Genomic DNA, 26,925 nt, shown 5'->3' with positions numbered 1-26,925 from the left:
CATCCTAAAACGACATGCCAGGTGCAAAGGAACTATTGATACAGATGTCAAAAAGTTCAAATACTATGCAAATACTACATTATTTAAGATTTTAATTGTATTATTATTATTCAGTTTTTTTCTCTTTCAAGTTGTGCCTAGGGGAAAACATTTTTGATTTAAGATTTTACTCATTTTAAATTACTTATTTATAGACTTGCTATAGTATAAAGACCTCATATGACAGCTTTATTAAAGTTACAGTGATTCAGTAGCTCAATAAAACAGGTCAACAGTTCAATAAAACAATGCTGTAAATTTTTAGTATGATTTTTTGCATTATTTCTTCTGACACCATTTTTTTAGACATAGGCTTAGTCCTCTATGCTGTAAGGCTTGTTCTCAGCCATGGCACATACAAATATTAAAAGCTTGATTGATCACATCATTTCCACAGTGTTTTCTAACCTGTATCTCCAGATTAAATTTGGGGAGAGCCGGTGGCTATTAATGTTTGGCTGTATTATGCACAGAAGACACTGAGACATACCATGTAAATGCTGGGTTACCCATAGTAGTGGGTAACACATAGTCATGCACATAACTATTGAATGTCCCCTTTACCTTAGTTTTATGATCAGAAGTTTTGCAGAGGCAACACTGCTGTTTCTCCTGTATTTTGAATGCATATCTTTAAAATACGTGGAACTCGAAAAGTAGTTGCAAACAGTTTTTTTTTTTTTTTACAGAGAACTCTGTACTCTTAAATTTTGAACAATGGATGCAGACAATGGAGGTTAACTCTTTTAATTAGAAAACTGTTTCTGCAAAATTGGAATTGAGCTGTCCATCAGGTTCAAACCCATTTATCCAGTCAAGGATCGTCAGCTGCTGACATCTACCCTAGGAGCACAAATTAGTGACCAACCCCAAATGAGGCATCTGTCTACTCTAGCAAATACCTTCACTCATTTACTCGGATGTTTTGATATTTCAATGAATTCATGTCACAATCAAATATCTACTTTAATAAACCCTGTGTACCTAAACATTCGTCCATGTTTTTATTAATTAGGAATGCTTACTGTACAACGTGGATTAGAAGTGCCAAGAACAAACCGGTAGTGACTTCAGCCACATACTGATATCACCAACAGTTGAAAAATATGGAACCCTTTCATATAATGTGCAAGGCAAAATAAAAAGTAATAAACTAATGGACTAAACGGTTATTTTAGTTAAGTGAAAAAACTCTCTGTTGCTGTAAAAACTTTGCCAAGAGGCTGACTTGTGTCCTCAAGTTGCCCAGAGAGATTGTGTGACTCTGTGAAGACAGACATCCATCCATCCATTATCCAACCCGCTGAATCTGAACACAGGGTCACGGGGGTCTGCTGGAGCCAATCCCAGCCAACACAGGGCACAAGGCAGGAACCAATCCTGGGCAGGGTGCCAACCCACCGCAGGACGAAGATAGACATACACATCAAAAAACGTTAGAAGATGATTGGATGGATTTTTATCACTGAGCACCACATCTGCCAAAATTGTTAAAAGACACAATTTGCTCTTTGGTAAAATATGCAGACAATCTTTCTACTGCATTGTGCCCTTTTTAACATCTACAGGCATCACTCTAGTTAGGCTATCCTCAAGCTTTGCACTTCATTTGTATGGATGGCACTGTCAGGGGCCTGTCATTCTGCAACATTTAACTGAGTTTACAAATATTCACATCTTTCAAAATCAGTGTTAATTGGCCTTTCTGCAAATTAGAAGCATGAGGCGGAAAAAGAAAAGAAAATCATCCAAATGAGACTGCAAGAAGGAATGTCTTCTTACTAAATATTACTGCTCTTAGCCAAGGCAAGTATTATTCTTAGAAAGCTTTGAACATTTCAAAAGTGTAAATTTTGTCAAGGTCTTAAGAGGAGTGTGCAGTCACAATGAATTACCCATCTCTAAGTAGCAGAGCCACAGTCAAAATAAAGTATGCTTTAAAAGGTCATAAAAAAGCACACAATTCCCTAAACTCACATTATGGCAGCTGAGAGGTATACAGCTTTCTGGTTAAAGCACTGTCTTAAAATCACCAGGCTACAAGCTTCAAATCCTACTGCACCTGTGAGAAAATCATAATGCTCTGAATGGTAGAATGTTATTGCTGCTTTATAACATTTAGTGAACGTGATTGTAATGGAAGACACTATATACAAAATGGTCAACTGGTTGATGGGCAAGGTATGCTCTCTTATCTGAAACCAAACAAATTACTCTTGTGCAGTTTGATTAAGTTATAAAAAAATACATGTAAGACATATTATTTCGGACGTAGCCATGAAGATGTACTTGTTTTTCAATAATGTGCCATTCTTGACTAAACTGTCTAAGTGAAGAGTGAGCAGCAGCCTCAAGGTATTTAAAGCATCAATGGGCAGAGCAAAGCTCAGCTTGTGCTGGCACTTAACATAAGACTTTATGTACCTTATTTCACTTTCCATGTATAACTGTGCAGCTTTCTCAGCACACTTTTGTTATTGTGCCCATTTATTTGGCAGATGGGATATTATGCTGTTTTTTCTGCGCAGACTTTTGTGCTCATATTTGTGTTGTTCTACTTTTTTGTGTTTACACTTTTGGATCTGGCCCCTCTTTCACATGTCATTGTACTGCCTTCCCACAATAATTATATTTTTATGATCTATTTCATCAGTACACTTTTGCATTTTGCAATCTTTTCTGCATGTTTCATCCTCACTGCCTAATTTTCACACTGAACTTATTTTACAGATTTCTTCCATTGTGTTCTTTTCTCTGCAATCTCTTTACTGTACTGTAATTGTCTTCTTTGAAGAATGGTGGCACAGTGTTTGGTAGCATTTGCTCACAGATCCAGTCTTTCTAGGTTCTATTCTGCAGAGTTTTAGGAGAGAGGCCTATTGCATCTTATTTTGCATCAATCTATAAGTGACAACTTTGAACTCATCTTACCTTGAAGTGTGGAAATGAGCCTTAGTGACATATCTGCATTAGGTTCAGGAAAAGGGTGGCACTGCCCACCCCAAGACAGTGCTACTCTACAGAAATTAAACAATTTGACATATGTTTTAAAATGCCTATAGCGGACTCAATTGTCCACAATTTTTTCAATGCAATTTCATCATCTGAAAAAGTGTTTCTTTTGTGCTTTTACGTTTTTTATGATTTTTTTTTAATACTGTTGTTTGCTGTTTGTTCTGTATGAAAAAATAATATGCAGATAGATGTTTATTTTGTGTGATTTTTTATGGCATTATTTGGCTGACACTTTATGAATACTGGTGCTGGTAGCCTAATCATTCTCCCATGCGATGTCAACTGAATGCTGCCTCCTGCCTCAGTTGCGTTACGAGGCATGTAAAAGTACGAGGATTTTTGTGAGAATGACAAGACCAGGAGAAGGAATAAAAACTGAGAGATCAAAAAATAACAACTCAACCTGTAATCAAAGGACAAGGCGTTAATCAGACGTCAGGAGCAAAAACAAGAGTCCAAAAAACAAAACTGCTCCTATCAGTACAGCCTACTTGGAAAGCAAGCTAACTATGCTACATGAAACGAGGAGTTGTTTGTATGTTCCTCCATGTCTGCATGCATTTTTGTTTTCCTTGCATACTCTCCTATTCCTTCCATATCCCAAAAAAATGCATGTTAGGTTGACTGGCAATTCAAACTGACATTTGTTGTGTGTGTTAGTGTGAATTGGACTGATCTGATGTCCTACCCAAGGTTGGTTCCCTTCCTCTTCTCAGTTTTGCTGCTTCTGGCCACACATGAGTCTAAGACTGGACAAAGCCGATTCAGAAAATGGATGGAAAGATAGGTAGCTATTGCAAATCCCATAAGATGCATTATGAATATAAATCTGGGAAATAACATATTTACTGGATACTATAATGTGAATATATAGATTTTCATTGATACCAACACTACAGAATTTTTCTGTCAGGAAATGAAAGTTATTTCTATAACCAGTATACAACAGTAGTTCTGGATGAGTTACAAGTACTGTAAAATACAGGATCTCTTTACAATCTGCAGTATTTCCTGCAAACAGAATTACTTTGTACTCAAGGTTGAAATCACTGTGGAGGGAAGCACTGCTTGTAGTGGTGCATTTATTGAAATACAGAAATGTTTTTCTGTTATGGTTCACCTGGCTATTCTGTATCCTAGGTGTGTTGTATTGGGAAATGAATGTAGAGCAGAAAAAGCAAGGTAGATTTTTCCAAAAGAATTCTTCATGTTCACTGAAAATCTCTGAGGGCTTTGCATCAAAATGCAAAGATAATTTGCACTTTAGAGGAAAAACCATAAAGACACTTTTTGCCTTTACCTACTATTGGCTGCCTAAGTCTATATCTATATAGATATCTGTACCTATATAGGTAATATTTATCTGTTTTATCTATAGATGATAAACCAATGGATAATTGAAATCTAACGTCATAAGATTACTGATACTGATAAGAGAAAATTTGCTTCAGCTTTATAGAGATCAATACACCAAAGTCATTAAATGAGTGCAAAAATGACACTTTAAAGGTCTATTTTTATGTTAGAGTCTGTTATTTATTTATTTATTTTTTAAAGTATTGCTAACATCAGCAGAGGTGTTATTGGGGGTATGCTGTGAGGTTGATTGCAGAGGCTGTATAAGCCTACGTGTACTGTGTAAGTGATGAATGTGGGTGACATCCATCGATACTTCCTACCTTGTGCCTATTTTTGCCAGGATAAGTGCCAAAGGTTCACAATATCAAATTGGAAAATCATTAATGTTCAGCTACCACTGCACCACTTGATAGTATTAAAAACATCTGTCCAATTTCTGAACATGCTATATCAATCACAGGGTCACCGCGATTATTACTTTATCCCATAGCAATGGCATGGACTAACCCTCAATGGAAAATGGTCCATTATGCAACCTGACAAACTCACATCAAGCCAGATTAGTTATCAATCAATTCTGCATTCTCATATTTAAGTATGGAAGTATATAAAGGTACAGAAAATATTAAAGGAGACATAGAAGAAAACAGCAAATTCAACACAGATATTATCTGAAGAATCAGACACAGGTTGCTATAGCCTTGAAGTAAACACACTAACCAGCGTGCCAAGGTGCTGCTCTGTTTTAAGCAGTCATAAACCTTTACTTCACAGACACCCAAAAGATTTAGAAAAGAAATACAGCATAATACAACATTTTGTAACCTAAGCCTATTCTGCCAGTACTGGGTGCAAAGGAGGAAAAGTCCTGAACTGAGAATCAGTCCATTGCAGGGTCAACTCAAATACACCCACACTTACTCATTGCCAGTTTGGGAAGACCAATTAACTTAACAAACATGTCTCTGGGAGGAAAACCCACAGAGAGAGAAGACCTTGACACGCTGTACATACAATGATCAAGCTCCTGATTTGTTTCAAGCATGATATATAGTTGTAAAACCGGTGATAAAGCTCACAATCCAGATATACTACTTATACTGTTGTAAAGTTTGGGGTTTGGCTGCTTAAATGACTTCAAACTGAACTTCATTTATTTGTTGCAGTCTTATTTCAACTTCAAAAGGAACTCCTTAGTATCGCAGCCATCTATTGTCCCTGCCTTGGCTGTCTCAGTGATGGGTCTGTAACCATGTTTGAGAAGATAAAGGAAGATTTAACATTAAAAAAAGCTCCTCTTTGCCACAAAAAAACAGTTAAAGGAGATCTGCAATATCTTTTAAAGATTTTAACTTTGATGCGGAAGAGAGTGATATTTTCTTTTTCTTCCTTGCACATCTTCCAGGTGTTTCCTGGTGAGCAAAGTGCCGTAATCTCTGTATTTGTAGTATACAGGTAAATATATAGCATATGGCAAATGAAATTTATAAAATGTTACACTGAAGTACAGCAACACTGGCTGGTATGGTATCTTTTATTCTGCAAACCAGCCTATAATTTGTGGTTGTAAATATTTGTGTTTGGTTTACATTTTTAAACAGTTATGATTGACATAATACAGTGAAGGTGCCACAGTGGTGCAATGTTAGTGCTGCTGCCTCTCAGTGAGGAGACAGGGTTGGCATCCTAGGTGTTCCCTGTATCGACTTTGCATGTCCTCCCCATGTCCACAGAGGTTTTCTCCCACAGTTCAAAGACTTGAAGGTTAGGAAGACTGGCATTGCTAAACTGGCCCCTGTGTGTGTGCACATCCACCCTATCGGCGTCCTGTCCAGATGTTTTTCCTGCCTTTTTCAGTGTGATGTTTGCTGAGACAGACACCAGATGCCTCTCACTCCTGCCCTGGATAAGAAGGTTTTGAAAATGAATGAACAGATTATTAGGTGGGTAGATTAGAGCTAGTAAAGAGTAGTGGATAGGAAACTGAACTCTAAGCCATGCAAATAGTTGTACTATGTAAGTGGACTTTTAAAGTGTGCTGTATTTATAAAGTAAATGTGCCACATAAAGTAAATTATGTTTGTTTGAACAGAAGAAAACTGAATGTCATGATTGCTGAATAAAAAGCAACTCCTCTAATAAAGCTGGAGACTATGACCCCTGTTGGATAAACCCACTATTAACGTAGTAAGTAAATCAAACACAGTGTTTTTTTAGTTTTATTTATTTACTGAATAGTGTTTCCTGAACCAAAGAGAGACATTTTGCTGGTAGAAGAAATACCATACTTTAGTTTATTTCCTATTCTTGATACGTTATTTGCACTAATGACAAATTTTCAGCACCATCATTCCACATGCCTCTTTGTCCTAAACTGGCTAAATCCATATTTAGTACCGTAAATATTATTAATTAGTCATCTTTTTTAAGCTCAAGGTCTTCTCTGATAACTATAATAGTGGTGGTAGAGATCAAATGGACTTGTTAATCACATTTTATTATATAATTAACTCTTGTCAATATCAAATTAACCAAATATTATGAATTCAAATTTGCCGATGGCAGCTGACACAGGATGTTCAGGAGGATTCCACGGTTAAGGAATGAAACAAAGTTTAATCCAACAGTAGACTGATGCAAGCCCTTCATTTAGACACATGTGCGTCTTTAAAATAAACACAAATGCAAGACAACCAGTAAACAGATACCCAGAAGTAATTAAGGATTAAAATATTAAAATACACTACTCTGCACACACCTATCCATGGCCAAGTCTTTCCAGTGGTACTTTAACACTCTTAAATGTTGATGGTGAATCTCACTGTCATGCTCTTCTGTTGTTTGGTGTAACGTATGCTTCTTACACAAATGAACTCTCATGAAAAGTCTAAAAACATGAATGTCTTTGAACCTGCCGTCTGTGGAATTTTATATATTTTAACAGTGATTCTAGATTCCAACTGCTTTTAATTTGCTCTACCCTTCGAGGTTCTATGATTGGTGCGCTGAAGTAAAATATTTATAGTATGTGCTTCCAGTATGAAAAGAGACAAACTGCATGAAAACAAAAGGAAAACTAATTTCTCTGCCACTGTGACTTGTTAGTAAAAAAATGACAGAGAAATTTAACAAGGTGTATCCTCATTAGATACTTACACTGCAATGAAAAAAGTTCTGCGACTGAAGTACTTACAAGAACTTACTTCACTCACCTGACGGTACAAAGTAAGAAGAACGTGCCTGTCTGAAATACAGAAGCTCTTTGGGAGAGGAAAAATGAAAACACTGCAGGAGTCAATAAAACACACAAAATTTGACCAAAAGCTATGAATGCACAAAAAAAAAAATGTAAAACGCAGAATGCATCAACATAGATGTCAGTCATTGGTCTTTCTAAATAGAATGTGACAAGCCATCAGAGATCCACGAGTGTTTGTGATGTCACACAAGTGCTCGTTCATCTCCTAAGCTCATGTATTCCTACGTTCCTCAAACTGTGAGAGCACAATGAGTGTTGCATTGACAGCATAGATTATGAGTAACTGCCATTAAAATAATAATAATAAAACAGGGTAAAAAGCACTTTGAACTGGATGTGAAACACGGCTATATGATATCTTCTCAAACAAATTTATATTCCATTAGAATGCTGACATTCGGTTTTACAGTAAAATGCACTTGGAAGCTCACTACCATTTCAAACTCTGCGTGTTCCTCATGCAATTCGAGAATTTCTTTGTGACTGTATATCAAGAGTTAACATTTAAATAGACTCTGTTATGCTGTATTATGTATCTTCTGTTTAGATTATTTCCCTGTTTCCACTGTGTATTATTTTCTTTTAATTATTTTCAGGGCTCTGCTGTGTATTATTATCTATTCTGGACTTCAAGTATCTTCCAGGCTCTTTCTAGTTTTCTTTCGTGCTGCTGCATGCACTTGTTGTACGAACGGCTTTGTCAGCTTGACACGCTGTATTAGATTTATGTGTGCTTTATGATGATGAATGTTGTTAATGAAAATTCATTGACCGATTGAGTCTGCACATGCACATATTATCAATTTAATTAGTAAAAGATTCTAACCAAAGCAACTTACAATCACAAGTACGCAAAAACAAATAAAAGGATAATAAAGCAAAGTGAACTGTATCCATAAATTACAAGGACAAGTTAAGAATATTGCACAGTATGTCAAGCCTAATAAACTTATTGGAAATATGAAGAATTTTATAAATTAATTGCCTACAGCTCAAAATTATTAAAAACACCCACTGGTTGTTTAATGTTTTAAAAATTCAATAACTGGCAATGAGTAATGAGACTCGTGAGACAGTCATGTTCTAAACGTACAGATATATCACTTCAACACTATTTACAAGCCCACCTTCACTTTAAAGCAATTGTTAGACTATTTCGACTGTGAGTGTGCGAGTGAGAAAAAAGAAGGTGGAAAACTGCACACTAAATTGATGGGGGCAGAAAGAGTGGCATCTTTGTTTGTTTTTTTTATACATCTCTCTGTATTTAGCTTAAATGCTATTTACTTATCCATCCTCAAACCCACTTAATCAAGCTATATGATCATCAGAGTGCTGGACCCAAAGAATTTGAGTGGTTTATGACCCATGCTTATTGGGAATTTATTGCTTATTTTGCATAAATGAGGTGAGGGTCAAAAAAAATGTGTAATCTAAGAAAACTAAAAGGCATCAAAGCTTGCTTTGGCTCATTCTCACAGGGTTGAATGCGGCTTTTCTTATTAAGGAGTTCTACACTATTCAATGACCATACTGTAGTCTGTACAAATGTAAATTAAACATCAGATGGATAATGGATGGATGAATATAAGCAGTACTATTTTTTCCCTTAAGACCACTATCTTATCTCTCACACAATACGTTATTATAAAATTCACCTGGAAGTAGATGAAAGTTTTTCCCCTAGATTCATTTTCTTCTTCCAAATATTATAAAACAGCTTGAAATGTCATCATTAAAATAATTATTTCTTAAGTTCCTGCAAATGGCATTAGGTTATTGTTTGGTCACTTCAACCTAGAAAGTAGCTTAGTGGTAAGTGGTAAGTGGTACAGGTTGTGCCTTATAATTGATTTGCAATTCTGCATTTGAAAATGTTATAGTGATAACTTATAATTAAGCACTCCATGTATTTCAAGTTAAGCCTATTGTAAAGCAGCCACTTATAGTGTAATGTGTAAGAAACGTTTAAGACCTTCTAAAGAGTGGTTGAATTTTGTAATCATTTCTGTACTTGGCACATAGAAAGTAATGATCAATCAAAAATGACGTGGGTTCTCATATTGTTCATATTAAGGTAATTTTGCAGTCAGAATATGAAAGGGATTAATTCATATTAAGTGCCTTTAACAGTGTGATTCGTGTAATTTTAAAAAAGTATGGAAGAACAATATTAAATATCACAGCATGGAGCAGAGTTTATACTTTGATTTCTTGTCAAGCAGCTTTAAACTCGGACATTTAAAGAAAACTTGGAATATGGTGGATATACACGTAATGGTAAATCATTTTAAGCAGTTTAATCAAAATGCCATTACACTGATACGACTTACATGGCACATTATCTGTTAAATTTCTCAAGACAGACTGACCCAAATCACCTTTAGTTAAGATTTTGTCTTTGGCTTCTTACCCTTTATGACATACATCCAGGAATCAGATGATTGCGATTTATAGTTCAAACAGAAGTCATCAGAAGTCACAGGACACTTAATAAACTTACAAACTGGCATAAACTAGGCTTCAATGTTTGAGTATGGATGAGCCAGCTGACCATGATGGTCAGGAAGGATTTTTATCTCAAAGAGATCTGTGCAAGTGTGTCAGATTTAGTCTTTGTCAAGGCAAGTCTAATTGAGATATTAGGAACAAACTGTAAAAAACAAAAATTAGCAGAATGTAATAACAATAAAAATAGCAGAAAAGAACTGAACAGTAGGCTTTGCTCTGCAATGATGGACAAGAAGACAAATAATTAAGATTTAAAAGGGAGATGCAGAACGAGGATATTTTTTAATTATTTATTTTACCTTGATCTGCAATCCATTTTCTAGCAGTAAGGTATAAGAGAGCCAAATCTCACATTTAAGAATATAAGCAACAACACGCACACCTCTGCTACCTAGCTGTTAAAATGACTGACAAAATTCACACCTTCATAGGTGTCACACAGGTTCCAATTAATCTAACAACTTCAGTGTGCAGCATTTTTAAGTGAAAAAAAATGTAATAATTCATAAGATGTTGAATGTTCTTCTCTTCTAGTGCCTTTATCTAATTTTTACAGTACTGACTGCTCTTCTTAATGCCTGAGTGGTGAGATTGCTCATTTCATTAGGCATACTATCTGCTGTTTTACATCATCTTTGATACTTGTAAACTGTCCATTTTGCTTCTTATTTTGTTTCACTTGCTGCAACACCCAGCATGCCTTTAAGAGGTTACAAGGTTACTAATGATAAAATGCACAGATGTCAATTGTAGACCTTTAGAATTATTGTCCATTTGCTTAAATAGTAGATTATTTATTTATTTATTATTAAGCATGAAACCTAATAATTATTGCCAAACTGAATAAGTAAGGCCCTCCACATCCCTATGAGTCAAGAAGAAGTTAATAATCCTGGAATTAAAAAACACACACACACACACAAAGCAGGTTTTAATTCAGTGGCTGGTTTCATTGATATCCTATTACCCCTGCGGCTGTCCTGGAACCAAGTACAACAATGTAAGGTCTAAAGAAAATGAAAATTAGTTTTGTGAGCTATCCCCACCATAATTGAGCCCTACCAACATGAAGAAGTCACACTGGAGCAATACCTGTAAGCAGAATTTTACCATAAAATGATTCATAGCTGTAAATTGTAGGTGTGTGTTAGGATCTACAGTTTCTTTTATTTTTAAAGGGCACCAATATTGTTGTCCTTTGACATGATTCTACTTTGTTAATTAACTTCAAGAAGCTTGGGTAATTAACATCTGCAAAAGAACATTACTAGCTACAGCTTATGCAAAAAACTTCAGAATAATCCCACCATGCAATACTTACTAAGACAAGCATTATCCCTGAAGAAGTTCAAAAATTTTTCACACTCTTCTTTGTTGTTACCAGTGCCACTGCAGTCGCAGGATGGAGAAACACTGATGCTGCTTGATTTCAAGTAGTTTGGTGTCATCACTGTGCCTGTTGGAAAAGATTGGACATGCAAAAATCCAATTATCGAACAATTACAACTTATACATTTATATATATTTTTTTCAAAATTATACAGTCATAGACTTTTTAAATCTGCTTCTTACATTAAAGCCTCATGCGGAGCAGAAAATGAATGACGTTATAACAGGAACCGTCTCTGAAAGAGGTGCTAGTTGCTGAATTGAACATACCCACTGTCACTCATCACGAGAGACTGAAAGAACTTAATCTTTTCAGTTTAAGCAAATGAAGGTTAAAGGTAAATATGAGAGAACTGTTTAAAATGAGGAAACAAATTAGTACAGTTGATGTTAGCTGTTATTTTAACATTAATTCTTCAGGAAAGTTTTGCTGGTTTAGTTGTGCCAGGAGAAAAATCAAAATGGTTAATAAATTGCCAGGTAGTGTGGTGGATAGTAGACCTCTAAAGCAGTGATTGGATGATATTTTACAGAAGTTTGCTGAAGGGTGGATTGAAAAGTTTTGTTGGGCTGAATAGCCTGTTCTTGTCAAAAGTATTTTTATGTTCTTATTCTTAGCAAGTGGAAGGAAGCTGAATTGTCCAAAGAAAACAGGAAAAATTGTGTATACAGTACTTTTCATAAACGGTGACAGGGTCAACAATGAACCCAAGTAGGCAGCAGGACTCATCACCAATCCACTGCGATGCACTGCACTGTTCTGCATCTAAACTTTTTCAAGTGCAGTACATTACTATATTGAAAGGCCAATTTAAGATGCTTAACAAAGAGAGAGATACAATGTCTACATGTAGCATATTATAAAAATTACAAAAAAAAAACTGACTTATTCTTAAAGGCATTTGAGGCACCATCAATAATGTCATTTTAAGTTTAGCTGTTGATTCACCCTTTCTTTCCTGCTTTCAATGACTGTTCTTGTTTGAAAATGACTTGAGGGCTGTGAGTTGCCAGTTGAAACTGCTGTGCCATGATGCAGAGGATTTCTAAGAACTATAAACTTTCTTTTCTAAAAAAGCACAAAAATATGTCTCACCTATCAGACCTGAATAGGCAAGGAGGCAGTCAGCGTAGTTCTCTTTTATGCAACCACTCATGGATCGTGACTCAGGCTGACAGTTGGCAAAGAAATCGGCAAGTCTTGACCTAAAACGAAAAAAAATCCAGAATCAAAATTTCAGTATGTCTCTCAGAGTACTTTTACGTTGGTGCTTGACATCAGGGACTGCTGCAAAAAAAGAAGAAGTGAAAATAATGTAGAGATGTCTCTTTTGAATCATTCAACCATGTAAGGAACTGCGGAATGTTTTCAGATAGTTTCTGATAGCTTTAGCCAATTCTGCCAGCACATGGCAACAGGCAGAAATTACCAGTGGATTGGGGCATCAGTCCATGGCAGAGCTTACTCTTCCCAAATCACATCCACACCCATGCAGAGAACTTGCCTATTCCACAGCAACGATGGTCAGGTCTGAATTTGAACCTAGGAGTCTAGAGGTATGTTCTAAGACTGCTGAGATGTGGCTACTGTGACACACACTTAACAAAAGGGTGAAATCAAAATAGCCATGCAAAATGAAACAATATTACAGTAACATATTAAGTGTAATAAACTGAGATGAGGATAGAATGAAGAAACATAACAAATACTTTGAAATTGATGAACTGAAGATCTTGATTAGAAGGATATATTAAGATAAAACCTGCATCCAGCAGCTTCATGAGGGACAGAATCTAGAGGTTGGGAGGTGAGAATAAAGTTACTTCTAATGAATTACTAGATGGGTGCAAAATACCAAGAATTTTTGGAAAAAATGACTGGGTTATTTTAACATCTTCTGTTTATTCCATTATTAATTCCTACTTATTAATTAGAAATTTCAAAAGCTTTTCTTAAGACTTTGGATGGGGCAGTCTGACACAATATTCACGGGAATAAACCAGAAAACTGTCAGGACAGAGGTAACTGATCTTGTGAAATGTGTGATGTGTACACAACTGTGCCAAAGCAGCACAGCACAGTAAAGATAACCACAAAATTTACGGTAAAATCTTTTAGGTACCACAAGATAGTTTCATTAAATTGAATAAGCAACATTAAGTTCCTATAAAAGTGTAAAATGGTTTGCTACATTTTCTAGGAATAGTTTGATAAGATAAAACTGAGTTTGAAAAAACCCAACACACAACCCAGCTTTCCCTGTATCTAATCTGTGTATGTAATGTGCTTTTGTGTTAAGTTTTTCTTTAGTTTTCAGGTTTGAAATGGTAATTAATTCAGGCATACTCATCCATAAATCTAAGAATATAATATAGCAAATTAAAAACATACCGGTAGGTATTGCTAACATTGGCATACTGAAAGAAAGATTCAAGGCATATCTACAGAAATTAAATACATTACAGTAATATCAGATTGATAGATTCATGCATTTTTTTTTTTTTTTCATGAGTTATAATCAAATATCCATTAAAAGGCATCTTGCATCAATTTGTTGAGTGGCACAAGTTTTACAGGATACAAACTCTGAAAAGGATTCAGGAGTTTAAGTTGACACAACATTCTTATTGTCTAGTCAATGTGAAGAAGCAATTAAAATGTCAAATAAAATGTTAGGTTACATTTTAAAACCTGTTAAGTGTAAATCAAGGGATGTTATGCTCAGACTGTATAATTCAATTTCTGTGTGCATTTCAAAAAGAGACATAGCGACACTAGAGACTGTGTATAAGAGAACAACAGCCCTTGTGTGTCTCACACTCACACTTCCTCTTTCCATCACATCACCAAAGCCAAACTGACCAATCACACCAAAGTCAAACTGACCAATCAGACTGCTTGGAAGGACACAACACAAACACAGAGGCCTTAGCATTTTATTACATAGCAGATGCTTTTTAAGAATACAATCATATTGTTTGTTTTAAAATAGTGTGACCTTTAGTAGGTGCCCTACATCCCAAATTCAGAACACAACTGTCTCACATACAAGTTCCAAAATAAAAAGACTCCTTTATTGGATGCAGTACCTATTATAAGGCTTCATAACACACCATAATAACACGGTATATTCTCCCTTCTGCCTTCCTGTCTTTATTACTGTGCTAACTTTTCTCTCTCTCCCCAAGACGTGATGTGGAAGTGGAAGATGGTCAGTTGTGAGCTGCATATCATTGTCAATGAACTCCACACCTTTGAACATTAGATTCAGCAACTCCTTGCTAGACAGACACACCTCAGGGAACAGAAAGCTCACCTGCTAAAAGAAACCTCCTCCGCATCTGAGATGTGTTAACTTGCCAACATCAGCCCCGTGCCACGTTGCTTGCACACTGGGCAAGTGAGTTTTACCATACCTCCTGCTCGACACAATGACAACGATGGAATCTGGCTGTTTCAGCAATGCAAGCAAGGGCTCAAGGGTAGATCATCTCCATCGTCTCAGGCAAATGTTGCCATCCACAATAGCTTCGACCCTTTCTGCTCCTCCACCTTGCAGACAGATTTTGTTGATATACTTGGGGATTCAATTGTGTGCCACCTCGGTATTTCATGCCTTAAACATAAAACTTTTGTTTCTTGTTTTCCCAGTGCATGAATATGAGAAATTACAAAAAGAGCACCAACAGTCATCGAGACCATTATACTATATACGGATGTAAACGGCATTCGCTATTGACCAAACGATGTAGAATAATTTCTAAACTGAAAACCTCCTACGCCCTAATCCAGTATCAACAGGCTTTTTCAAAGCAGTCTCTGATGTTCTAATTAATACTGTACTTGATATAGTGAACTCATCATTAGATATGGGGGTCTTCCCTAACTGTCTAAAGACTGCAGTTGTTAAACCCCTGCTCAAGAAAAATAATCTTTGACAACTTTAGACAATTTCTAATCAGTTTTTCTTAAGTAAAAATCTAGAAAAGGCAATTTTACAGCACCTAAATGATTATTTGATGAAACATTTTATTCTTGACAAGTTTCAGCCAGGTTTTAGAACAAATCATAGTACAGAAACTGCAATGCTTAAAGAAGTAAATGATTTTCAAGTTAAATATGGAGAAAGGCTGTATATCTATTCGTGTTCTTTTAGACTTGAGTGTAGCATTTGACGCTATAGACCATAGTATTCTTATAAATCACTTTAGACAATGGGTGGGCTTCTCCAGCAGCGTCTTAAATTGGTTTCAGTTTTACTCAATAGGTAGAAAGTTCTTTGTTATTTGTGGTGATTGTACTTCAGAGACCCATGATATTGTACATGGTGCACCACAAGGATCTGTTCTGGGTCTGCTGCTTTTTTCAATCCACATTTTTCCATTATATCAGATTATCTCAAAGTATAAGGCAAGTTACCTCAGCTAAGCAAATGACACGCAGCTTTATTTATCAATAGCACCTGATGACCCTGATGCTCCTGGCTCTCTGGTCCAATGTTTTAGCAATATTTCCAATTGGATGAGTAGAAACTTTCTCAAACTAAATAAGTAAAAAACAGAAGTCTTAGTGACTGGTAAATAAGGAAATAGTGAGGGAATTAGAAATAAACTTAATCCTTTAAGTTTAAAAGTCAAGGTGGAGGTAAAGAATATAGAGGAAATCTTTGACACTGACCTATAGTTTAAATCGCATATTAACCAGATTACTAGGCCTGCATTTTTTTCAATTAAGGAATATAGCAAAAGTTAGACCTCTTATAAATTTACAAGATACTGAAAAATTAGTGCACATTTTTGTTTTTAGTCAATTAGATTACTGTAATGCACTCCTAACAAGACTACCTAAGAAAGACATCAATTCGTTGAGGTTAGTGCAGAATGCAGCAGCCAGAATCTTAGCTTAGCTAGAAAAGGAAATCTGAGCACATCTCACCAGTTTTAGCATTGTTACATTCAGTGGCATTTAGAGTTGAATTTAAAATACGACTAATGGTGTACAAAGACTTAAATAATCTTGCTCCATCTTATATTTTGGAATGTTTGTCCCCCTACCCTGTAAGTCATAACCATTAGATCTACTAATGGTGGTCTGCTTATAATTCCAAGAGTCAAGCTTAAAAGAAGTGGTGAGGCAGCCTTTTGCCATTATGCACCTGGAATCTGGAATACTTTACAAACTGAAATTCACCAGGCTAATACTGTTGAATGTTTTACAAATTGCTAAAAATCAATTATTTTAATTTGGCTCCCTCGTAGCTACATTTTACTTCTATTAGCAATAGACGATATGGACATAGAGGCATCATATTCTTCAGACATCTGCAGTCTTTACTAATCTCTACTTTTCTCCGTTGTCTTTTTCCAGTTCATCTGTGGTGACGATTTATACTACCACCAGATCAAGGCACCATTCAACCAATATAGATATGTAAAAAGTAAATAAAAGATCCCTTTATTAACAAAAACTATGGAGGGATGCACAAAACAGAAATTTCAAAATGGACACAATGGCATATTAAATAAGGAATGGTTAGGGTCAGTAAAACGTAAGAGATCAGAAACAGAGACAAGTGGTCAAAAGTATAAGTAATTCTACTGAGTTGTATGGTAACACCACAAATAGTAGTGACAAAGGTAATTTGTTTACTTGCATTCAGTTATTAAAATGAACTGACATTTAAATTAAAAAATAAAACACGAGTGAATCAAAAATCACAATACCACTTCTCCCCAAGGTCATTTTCAGCTTACTCTGCATGATCTCTTAATTACAGTATATATGTCAAAATCCTATATAGAGTAACTTCATAATATTCCATTGCAATGTTTTTTCAAATTCACTTATTAGAATTTGACGGGACTGAAAAGTTTGGAAATCATTCCTAAAGTGTCCTTTGCAAAGACTGAACCTATTTTCAATTGTTTGTCTTGTTAGAAAAGATTAATTTATTTGACATGGCATCTGTATTACTTTCAAAGGTGCATCAACCATAAGAGCTGCAGATATATATATTTTGTGATTACATCATTCTGAGTAATATTGTTCCATTGAGAAACCTGAGAAGAAGTGACCTTCTCCAAGTTGCCATTAATGAGGTTCAAATGTTTGTGTCAAATTGATTTTCATCATTTAGATCAGAATAAATGGCAGAGTTTCCAAGAGGCTGCATCAGGACCTGAAAGTCAGACTCAGCCAACGGTAGGTCAGAATGACCAAATGTTCTTCTCTGTCAACTCAACTAGGTGTCATTAATGAAAAAGTTTGTTTTTTGTTAGATATCATCCTAGTACCCTGGACACAACAACAAATCTTCTAAACAGATGACAAGTTTCAGAATATATTTGAAGAGTAGGTGCTACCCATAAATTTATGTCTTAGACTACCATGACTTCCATGTTATCTTTGACATATTTTCTGGGTTTATCCTTAGTTAAGTCTCAGCTCCCAAACACTAAAATTCATTCTGTATGTGCAATGTACATTATCCCAACAAATATCAGGAGGCAGTCAGCTGACTGTAGGAAAGATCACAATATATGCTAGGGTTATGGCTTATACAGTATAGCGTATGTAATGGGTCATTAATACCACTATTAATGTTCATTTTTGAAGTTGACTCTCTGTGTACTGATAATGAAAACTGTCTGTGTGAGCTCTTGACATCATAATTTACAGAGCAGTAAAAGAATGAAAATGAGAACGCAAAAGTTTCTGACAAACACATTACTTCCTCCACAATGACCCTGAACACATGCGTCAAACGGCTTCAAACAGCCCTGCATGCTGAGCTCCATGCTCAATGGTGCCAGAAGAATAATCGCTCCCTTAATATCAGCAGCAAAAACAAAGACCAGACTTTAGAAAGCATGAAACACTCCACACTCACACTTGCATTGGTGGGGATTCTGTGGCAAGAGTCAGTCCCTCTAAGTGTCCTAGAGTTATTATCACTAGCGACCTGAAGTGAACACAATATATTCCGGCTATCATGACAAAGATTCAAAAGCATCTTTACTTCCTTAAGAGATCTGAGGAAAATTATGAATATATCCTTTTATGTTACCATATTCTACATACAGTATGTATATTGGTGTCAGTCCTCACAACAGTTCAGAATATTAGTGACATATAACACAAGCTGTTTCAGTGAATCAAACACAATTATTAAAGATGTTGGCCATCCTGTACTTTTCTGCCTCCATCATTCAGGACTATTAGCCCACAAACCTCAAGACTCAGAGACAGTTTTAATCACCAAGTCAAAAGTCTTTATATGGTTTCTTTATATATCTCTATATATATATCTAATGCAAAGTTGGCTGATTCACTCACTCACACTCATGTCAACATAATTTCCTGTTTAGTTAAAAATTTGAAATTTGGCAGGAGAGCACATCTACGACAATAAGTATTAGCTAAGAAAGGCCAATTTGGTATATCAATATTTAGGGGTAAAACGACCCAATGGAAAAAATAAACACCCCAAAACCTTAACAATGCTTTGAGAGATCTGATTTTGTATTTGTCCAAAATGTTTTATTTGTTGATAATTATTAAAAAATATGCCAATTTACATGCTTTTTTGCTGCACTGACAGTGTGCTTTGTGCAAATGAAGGACGCAGCAGAAGTGAGTAACGGGCCATGTGAATATCACCAATAACCAACAAGGCGGACAGATGACAGAAGACAGGGTGGTGTCCTGAACAGGAGAAAAGAGACATAATCACATTGCAAAATGGAAAGAGAAAATTTGGGGAGGCACAAGTTAGATGCAAGGCTCAGTGGTTAACAAGCACTGCTTTTTGCTGTTTACTACTGGCACTCAATGATGCGTAACGGCTTTCATCTTATGCTCTATCGACATCCAACCACAGGATGTGGTGCTGAAAACTGTCCCCTTTCTCAGTCCTGCTCTTTAATTGCACCATTTAAAACATTAAGGCAATGTCCCTCCACACCACGCCCCCCAGGGTGGTCTTCGTACATGGTGCTGCAAACTCTGAGAAAGAAACATCGGTCTTAGGGAATATCACTTAAATTTCTAATCAGGAAGCCACAGAAATTGTGTTGTGATGGACTAAGCTAATGCGCCATGCTCCTCGCTCTTTATGATAATACCACAGGAGCTGGCACTTATGTACTGTATATGCACTTCTAGCACTGCTTTGCATAGAAATTCACATCTGCAGACTATAAAGGGAGACTACATACTGCTGAAAAAAACACAACAAGAAATACTGCACTTGAGTGAATGGCATAAACAAGTGAAAATCTTAAAACATCTAATAATGAGAATAATATAAACATAAATGTTACATTATTCCTACTCATCATACACTAAAATTTAAAAGAGTACACTTTCCTGTAAAACAGTGTTTTGCAATGACCATCAACAAAAGCCAAGTCACTAGAGAATGCAGAAACTGATCTAACACAGGAATGTTTTCCTCCTGGACAATCATATACAGTATAGTATGTTCAAGAGTCAGCAGCTCCAGTGACCTGGTAGGAGAGTGCAATGGACTGGGACCACATTCAGGGCAGATGTAGCCTGTTGCCAGGATAGATTCAGGCTCTATTTAGCCATCAACAAGGATAAGCACACAAATAAAGATGGAACAGTTATCATAAAGTATACATAAGTGGACACAATTACAAATGAAACTTTTTTCTTTTTGAAAACATTGTTATTGAAAGAATGTAGCTCTTTAGGCCAAGTAGTGCCACTTTGCTTCTTCTGGAACAGAAAATGAAGGTAGTTGAAAATAACAAGTTTTTCTGAAGTTGGTTTCCTGAGTGTGGACCAACTGCACTGAAATGAAGAAAAGTGTCAGTCAGAGCCAATTTAATTTCAACACCTGCTATTAGAATATTTCAGTGTGGGTTTATTCTTCTTGTACATCAGTCCTGAAATGTTATAATAAAAGGCTTAGTATCAATGCAGCAGGCCTCAAATCTTCAAGAATATTATTAACTAATCACAGGTGAACTGCACTGTAATAGGCTATTAAATTGTACCAGTACATAAAAGAGAAGAAAAAAAATCTCAACCCTCTCTTATCTGTTTTAATTTTGATCTTTTTTTTTTGCCTAGATGAAGCAGTCCATTTTCATATATATTTTCTATGCAAAAACACATTCCAGGAAGACTGTTTCCTTGAAATATAAACCTCAATCTTCCAATCTACATAGAATGTGTGACCTTATCCTGGCAGCCCTGTGTTCAGGAATGAGGTATGCGCTGGAAATTAATCCATAGCAGGGCAAATATAATAATAATAATAATAATAATAATAATAATAATAATAATAATAATAATAATAATAATAATAATGAATGCATTTTAGTTATATAGTGTCTTTCCCATGCTGAAAGCCTTTCACAAATATTCAGAAGAGTACAAAAATAAAAATAAAACAGGAAAAGTAGATCAAGTAAATAACAATTGATTTACACTCATATCAAACATTAAACATCAAATTATAGATTAATACATAAATCACAAAGTTTGGAATTAGAAAAAGAAAAAATAAGCAAGAATACAAAAACACAAATTGCTAAAATGAAATCGTGAACAAACACAATTTCTGTGAGCTACTATGTAGGTATATCATGCACAAACTTCAACTGAGCAAATTTAGGGCCACCAGTTAAAATATTGTGAACTTTGCTGGGATGTCCATGTATAACATGGTAAATGAGAAAACACAGGTGAACTGAAATATAGCAACCAAATCCATGACCATGGATGTGTGACTTAAATTGTTTAAAAATAACTATTTAATTTGCACTGAGGTTCTCTCTCTGCTACCTTGCTTGTTACATAAGAATCACCATTATTAAGAACTACTGAAATGATGAGTTAATGAAAGATTAATCAGTCATTGACATTTTTTATGATAAACATAGAGAGAAATCTACAAACATGAAAGGCAATAAACTGACAATATGTTCAACCTGATGTCACTCCAGCTTACAAACTTCACCCTGCACATTGCCAGGATGAATTAGTTGTTCAGCTGTCACAATAAACAAAAAAAAGTCATCCACTCAAAATCCTTTGCACCTCCTGTAAATAATGTAGCTAGACTGGAAGTGAAGGTCTCATAAACTGTGAGTGACACATGGATGCATACTGAAACAGCCACTGTTGCTTACACCACATTTAACCACTTGTATTACATGCTGCTTACAGCATCCAAAGGATGAATTTTCTTTGTGCTGTTTGTTTGTGTCGGGTTTGGGTGGCTAGTGTGCTCCCTGCAAGCGACAATATATACCTAAAAATACACACACACCACATACTGTATATTTTACTTTTCGCATAAAGTGAATAACATTTATCATGATAGTACATTTAAGAGCAGGAAAACTGAATGTATGAACTGAAATTATCATTTTAAACTACCAGTTAAATAAATGGGCAGAAGGAGGTCAAGCCTGTGAACTAATAAAGAAGAATACAAGATAGATACTCTTATTAAGTTTAAATTACAGTACACAGAAGACGGCAAATGAACATTCAAAGGAAATCAAAAGAAGTTATTATGCTTCCAGACACTAAAATCATATAAATAAATACACTTCTTAATGCATAAGAAACTGGTGGAAGTAAAGACTGAATGGTGCTAATATTTTTCATTATAAAAATGGTGGGCAGCTTTATCTATGATTAGAGATAGCTTTATAGAGAAAAGCCAAGCAAAATGACACCTTTTACTGGCTAATTAAAAAGATTACAATATGCAAGCTTTCGAAGCAACTCAGGCCCCTTCTTCAGACAAGATGTAATACAGAAACTGGAGTTCCCTGTGTTTATACACACACTAGGACAAGTTGGTAAATCTTTAAATGAAAAATCTTAAATGTAAAAAATTAATAGATTCAGGCTAAGAATAATTTAACAAGAGAGAGAAGAACAATGTATGGTCAAGATCTTTGGATAAGATAACTGTCCAACAAAGTCCTTTAAAGTTTGTGATGAGTTTTTCAAAACAATATGGGTCTGTATATTTATATTGTGACAGATGGCCTGGGCCCATGCCTGGCCGGGACGCCCCTTCACCACATCTGCCAGGGGGACAAGGGTGGAAAGCCCAGCATCTTCCCCTGGACACTAGAAGGCAGCACCCCTGGGTTGCAGCAGTGCCTTGGACTCCCCCAGGGCTTCATGGGGGTTGCAGTTCTGTACAGCTCTGTGGGCTTCCACAGGCGCTGCCAGGGGGTGCTGCAATAGGAGCGGCTGGCCCCTTTTGGGCACTGATTCTGCCTTACCCGGAAGTGCAGCCGGATGTCAGCAATCAACCACCTGGAGCACTTCCAGGTGCCTGATACAAGGGAGCCAGCAACCACCACTCAGTGGCCAGAGTCGGGAGGTGGAGGACGAAGCTGGCTGAGGAGGAGTGGTGGTGAGAGAAGAAGGTGCTTGGTGACTGTACTGTGGTTTGAGACTGTGTTGTGGCTGGGGGGTTCACAGGGAAGACGTGCCCTCCAGCTGAATAAAAATAATAAAAATTTTTATACGTGCTTCTGGTGTCAGTCTGTATCGGGTCAGGCACTATACAGCGTCCATATCACACTGGTGTAGTCAGCAGGAGTCCGGTCTGTCCATTTGGACCGGGACCTGCATAAAAAATTTGTGTGGTGACCCGGCACAGCAGCGCTTAGCAGCGCGAGGCACGTGCCTGACACTACAGCGTGAGGAGAGCGTACACCCAAGGCCGCAGCATGAAGAAAGCGCGCACCCAAGGTCGCAGTGCGAGATATGCGCCTGCACGAGCTGCAGGAGGAGCACCGAGAGACCCCAAAGGACGCTGCGCTGATGGGGAAGAGACGGTCTGGGTGGACTCAGAGGCCAGTCGCTAGACTCCACCACAACGGCCTACACCACGGGATACAACGGGAGGTACGTGACAGGACTTTGGGTGAGGGGTCCAGAGAATGTTACTCTGTTTTATTGTCCATCTGCCTCCCAGACACCGCGGGGCGGGATACCCAGTTCCCAATGGTCGGAGGACGAGAGCCCGGACGAGCTCCCCAGCACAGTGATCCTTGCGGAGGAGCAAGGAAACCTCCTGGGAGCAGGTACGGGTGTGTTGATTCCCTGCTGATAAACGAGCAGAGGCGGAGACAACGAACCTTCACCCTGAACTTGAGGAACACCAGAAGGGGCCTGTGGAGATCCCACAGGGCCTTGATGGCTCGCGGTTGGCGGGAGGGGACGAAGGGAGCCCGAGTCCACCACCGACAGAAAGTATTAACTTTTCTTGGGCTGCACAGGAGGGGGAAGTTGTCCTCCTGCCCCTGCAGTCCTTGGTTAAGGTTTTTCAGGTCCTGCAGGAGGCGAAGGAGGAATTGGACAAGAAGCTCGTGCCCCGTTAGGAGCCATTACCAAGTGCCTTTGCACACGTGGTGCATCATCCTCCAGCCTGCAGGACACAGTGGTACAGGTAAGTGAGACCTGTTCCATAGAGGAGCGAGGGGGGCACAGCGCAGTGGCTGCAGTGATGATTAGTACTGCTTGCCAGGCCGCTCTGCACACTACACGAGACGCTGCTGCAATGACCGACAGCGTGGCAGGGGAGCGTGCAGGGTGGCAGCTGGTGGATGTCGGCTGCCAAACAATCTCACCCTGGCTGCCGGCGGCAGTTTCGCAGAGGTCTAAAGGGGTGCAGATGGCACAGGGTCTCCTTTCTTCTCATAAGGGGACCCAGACTGTCAGTGCACCCCAAAGGAAGAGGAGATCCCGGAGAAAGAAACTGGATCCTCCTGACAGTACGCAGCGTGAGTCCGTCTGCTCAAAGGCAGTGGCGGGCTGCGCTGCGAAGGGGCGGAAACGTCAGGTGCCCTCAGGGGAGCGGACGAGGGAGCAGTGCTTCCCGTCCTGCTTCTGATCCTGCAGGAGTCGATTTGGAGGGTGGCGGTGTTGTTATAACTGTGGCCGCTGTGGCCATGTCTGATGGTGTTGTCTGGAGAGGATGTCCAATTGGCGTGGGCATCGGGGCAACACCCCCAGACCTGTCACTTATATTTCCACAGGGCAAAGCCGCAGATAGGAAGACACAGAGTTCTTTTGTCTATATCTGTCACTGCCAGGCTAGGGAACTGGTGCTTCTCCTTGTGGCCACAATATATATTCTCAGGACTGTGGGACAGCTTCCTCTCAGAGCTACGGAGTGGTAATGCTTACCTCTGATGATCCTGGGAGGCAAACTTCAGACATGCATGCATGACACTATATAGAGTATATACACACGTATCATTTGTAGCATTATTGCAAAAAAATATATATTTTTTTTGCATAATGAAATTTAAATGCAGACACAATGGTAGCTAGTGCTGCTTCCTCACATCTATGGACAGCTGGGTCTAATCCAGGTTTGTTCACCATCTCTGTGGAGGGTAATTAAATACTGTTATCTGCTCAGATTTTCTGTTGTTCGTATATGTGAGTTTAACTGACATCTTTGAATTACCACTACAATCTGTATACCACTGTGGGTATGTTAGTGAGTGTGTTCTGATACAGATTGGGATTTTACACTGTTAAAATAGGATATGATTTGTCCTAATTCAATGTTAGACCAGTCACCTCAAAAAATAGTTGGATTGATTATTTAACTGAATGGAACAGTATGAAACAGTTTTCAGATTTCTGTCTTACTTCTGCGCCACCCTGTGCCATCTCTATTGTCACTTAATAAAAAGGGTAAAAGCTGGTGAAACTAAATTCCTGGCAATTTACTTATCCCTGATGAAAAAAATCTAGCTGTGAACATTTTAGTGTAAATACAAGATAATTATTTGTTTACTTTGCATCTAGTCTAATATAAAAATGAATTTAATTTTAATTTATGGATTGTATATTATTACAGAAACCAGTAAAAGATTCCATTTTTAGAATTTAGTGAACCTGAGTAAGGACCTAATTTGTGTTTTAGTTGTGGTCTGTTATTGTAAATTGAAGAACTGAATCTGTACAGTTTGTAGCATTGAATCAAAATCCTGTCAGCTTTTTCGGATGGAAACATAGCCTTTATTTAATGAACTGTCACAGAGTGCAGTCAGCTACTGCTTTTCCCTGTGACATTGCAGCCATCCCCTTAACCAGACACTGAAAACAGAAATCAGTGATGCTTGTGTGTCATCATTAAACCGTCTGTCTTCTACTGTAGTTCAAGTCTCAAACCTGCTAGTTAAGTCTTTATGTTCTGCTTTGGTTGAGTGCACCTGCTCTGAAGGCACAGAATCACTACATTGAAGATTCAGGCCTGCACAACAGCTAGTACACGGCTGGATTTTTATATTATGCAACTTGGCTGTCAAGTTTCTTCCCAGCTACCCAATACCCTGGTGGAAATTCTAAAACCAAATCTTGGTAATTTTCAGCGGCTCAAAAAGGTTTTCACTACTTGCTCATTAATCACCCCGCTGCCAGCTGCTATCTTACTTGCACATGTAATTCGTCTTGCACGACACTTGCAAAGACAAGCAATTTGGTTTTTCCTTGTCGTCGTAGGAGCATATGGGAACAATGGTTTGCCGCCGCCTCTCCATGCAGCCAGCCTGATCGCCTGGAGGGCAGGAGCAGAAAAGCAACCCATAGCTGTGTTTGGGAGGCACTTTGTCGAAAAACTGCCGGAGAGCCTTGTGGCACTTGCGCTTGTTGCAGAGATTGGCATTGGAGACACGTGTGGTACAGGGGGTAACATAGGCCGATCTGTACTTTTTGCATGTGTCATTCAGGTTGCAGGCTTTGGCGGCGTTCAGGCAGGTGTTTTCCCTTGTGATTGCAGGCTCTCCTAAAGAGGAAAGGAAAAGGTTTGTCAGTTCTTCTACTCAATAAAATCAGTCAACTATAATCTATCCCCAGGTTGTAAGCCACCTTGGGGAATGGTGTCTGCCAAATAAAAAAACAGCAACAACAAATATCAAAATAATAATGTATCAACATACAAAGCAATTCCAAACCTGTAGGATAGAACACATTATTTTATATAACACTATTTCATAGTGAACATTATCCCAAGGCAGTTTACCAGTACAATGGGAGCACAGACACTGTAGGTTAAGCGGCTTGTCTGAGGGTGAGTCAGTGGTAGGGATTAAAGCAGCACCCTCCCGGTTTATAAGACAGCCCCTAAATCATTAGACAGTCATTCAGTGTGCTATGATTCTAACAGAAGATGGTAAACCATCTACAAAAATAATTAATTAATAGGAGCATTAGGATTTCCATCCATCTGTCCATCCAAGTTACTCAATTCATTGTTGGACAGAATTTGGTACCTTGATTCCCTTACTATATAAAATGAGGTTTGAAAATGTTGTAGGATTAGAAATTACAG

General features: G+C 37.6%; 1 protein-coding gene across 1 annotated transcript in view; it reads right to left on the bottom strand.

Annotated features, from left to right (window-relative positions):
- Positions 1–26,925, bottom strand: part of gfra1b (gdnf family receptor alpha 1b) — a 287,118-nt gene that overhangs the window by 80,743 nt on the left and 179,450 nt on the right. The window contains exons 4-6 of the mRNA XM_039775604.1: positions 26,028–26,379; positions 12,669–12,778; positions 11,505–11,639 (exon numbers count right to left, since the gene is read on the bottom strand). Coding sequence (XP_039631538.1) covers positions 11,505–11,639; positions 12,669–12,778; positions 26,028–26,379 — 597 coding nt within the window. The remainder of the gene's footprint in view (positions 1–11,504; positions 11,640–12,668; positions 12,779–26,027; positions 26,380–26,925) is intronic.

This window comes from Polypterus senegalus, chromosome 1 (genome assembly GCF_016835505.1).
Source record: "Polypterus senegalus isolate Bchr_013 chromosome 1, ASM1683550v1, whole genome shotgun sequence".
In the NCBI taxonomy this organism is placed as follows: domain Eukaryota; kingdom Metazoa; phylum Chordata; class Cladistia; order Polypteriformes; family Polypteridae; genus Polypterus; species Polypterus senegalus.
Note: the sequence above shows the minus strand (reverse complement) of the source record. Positions and strands in the feature narration are given on the sequence as shown.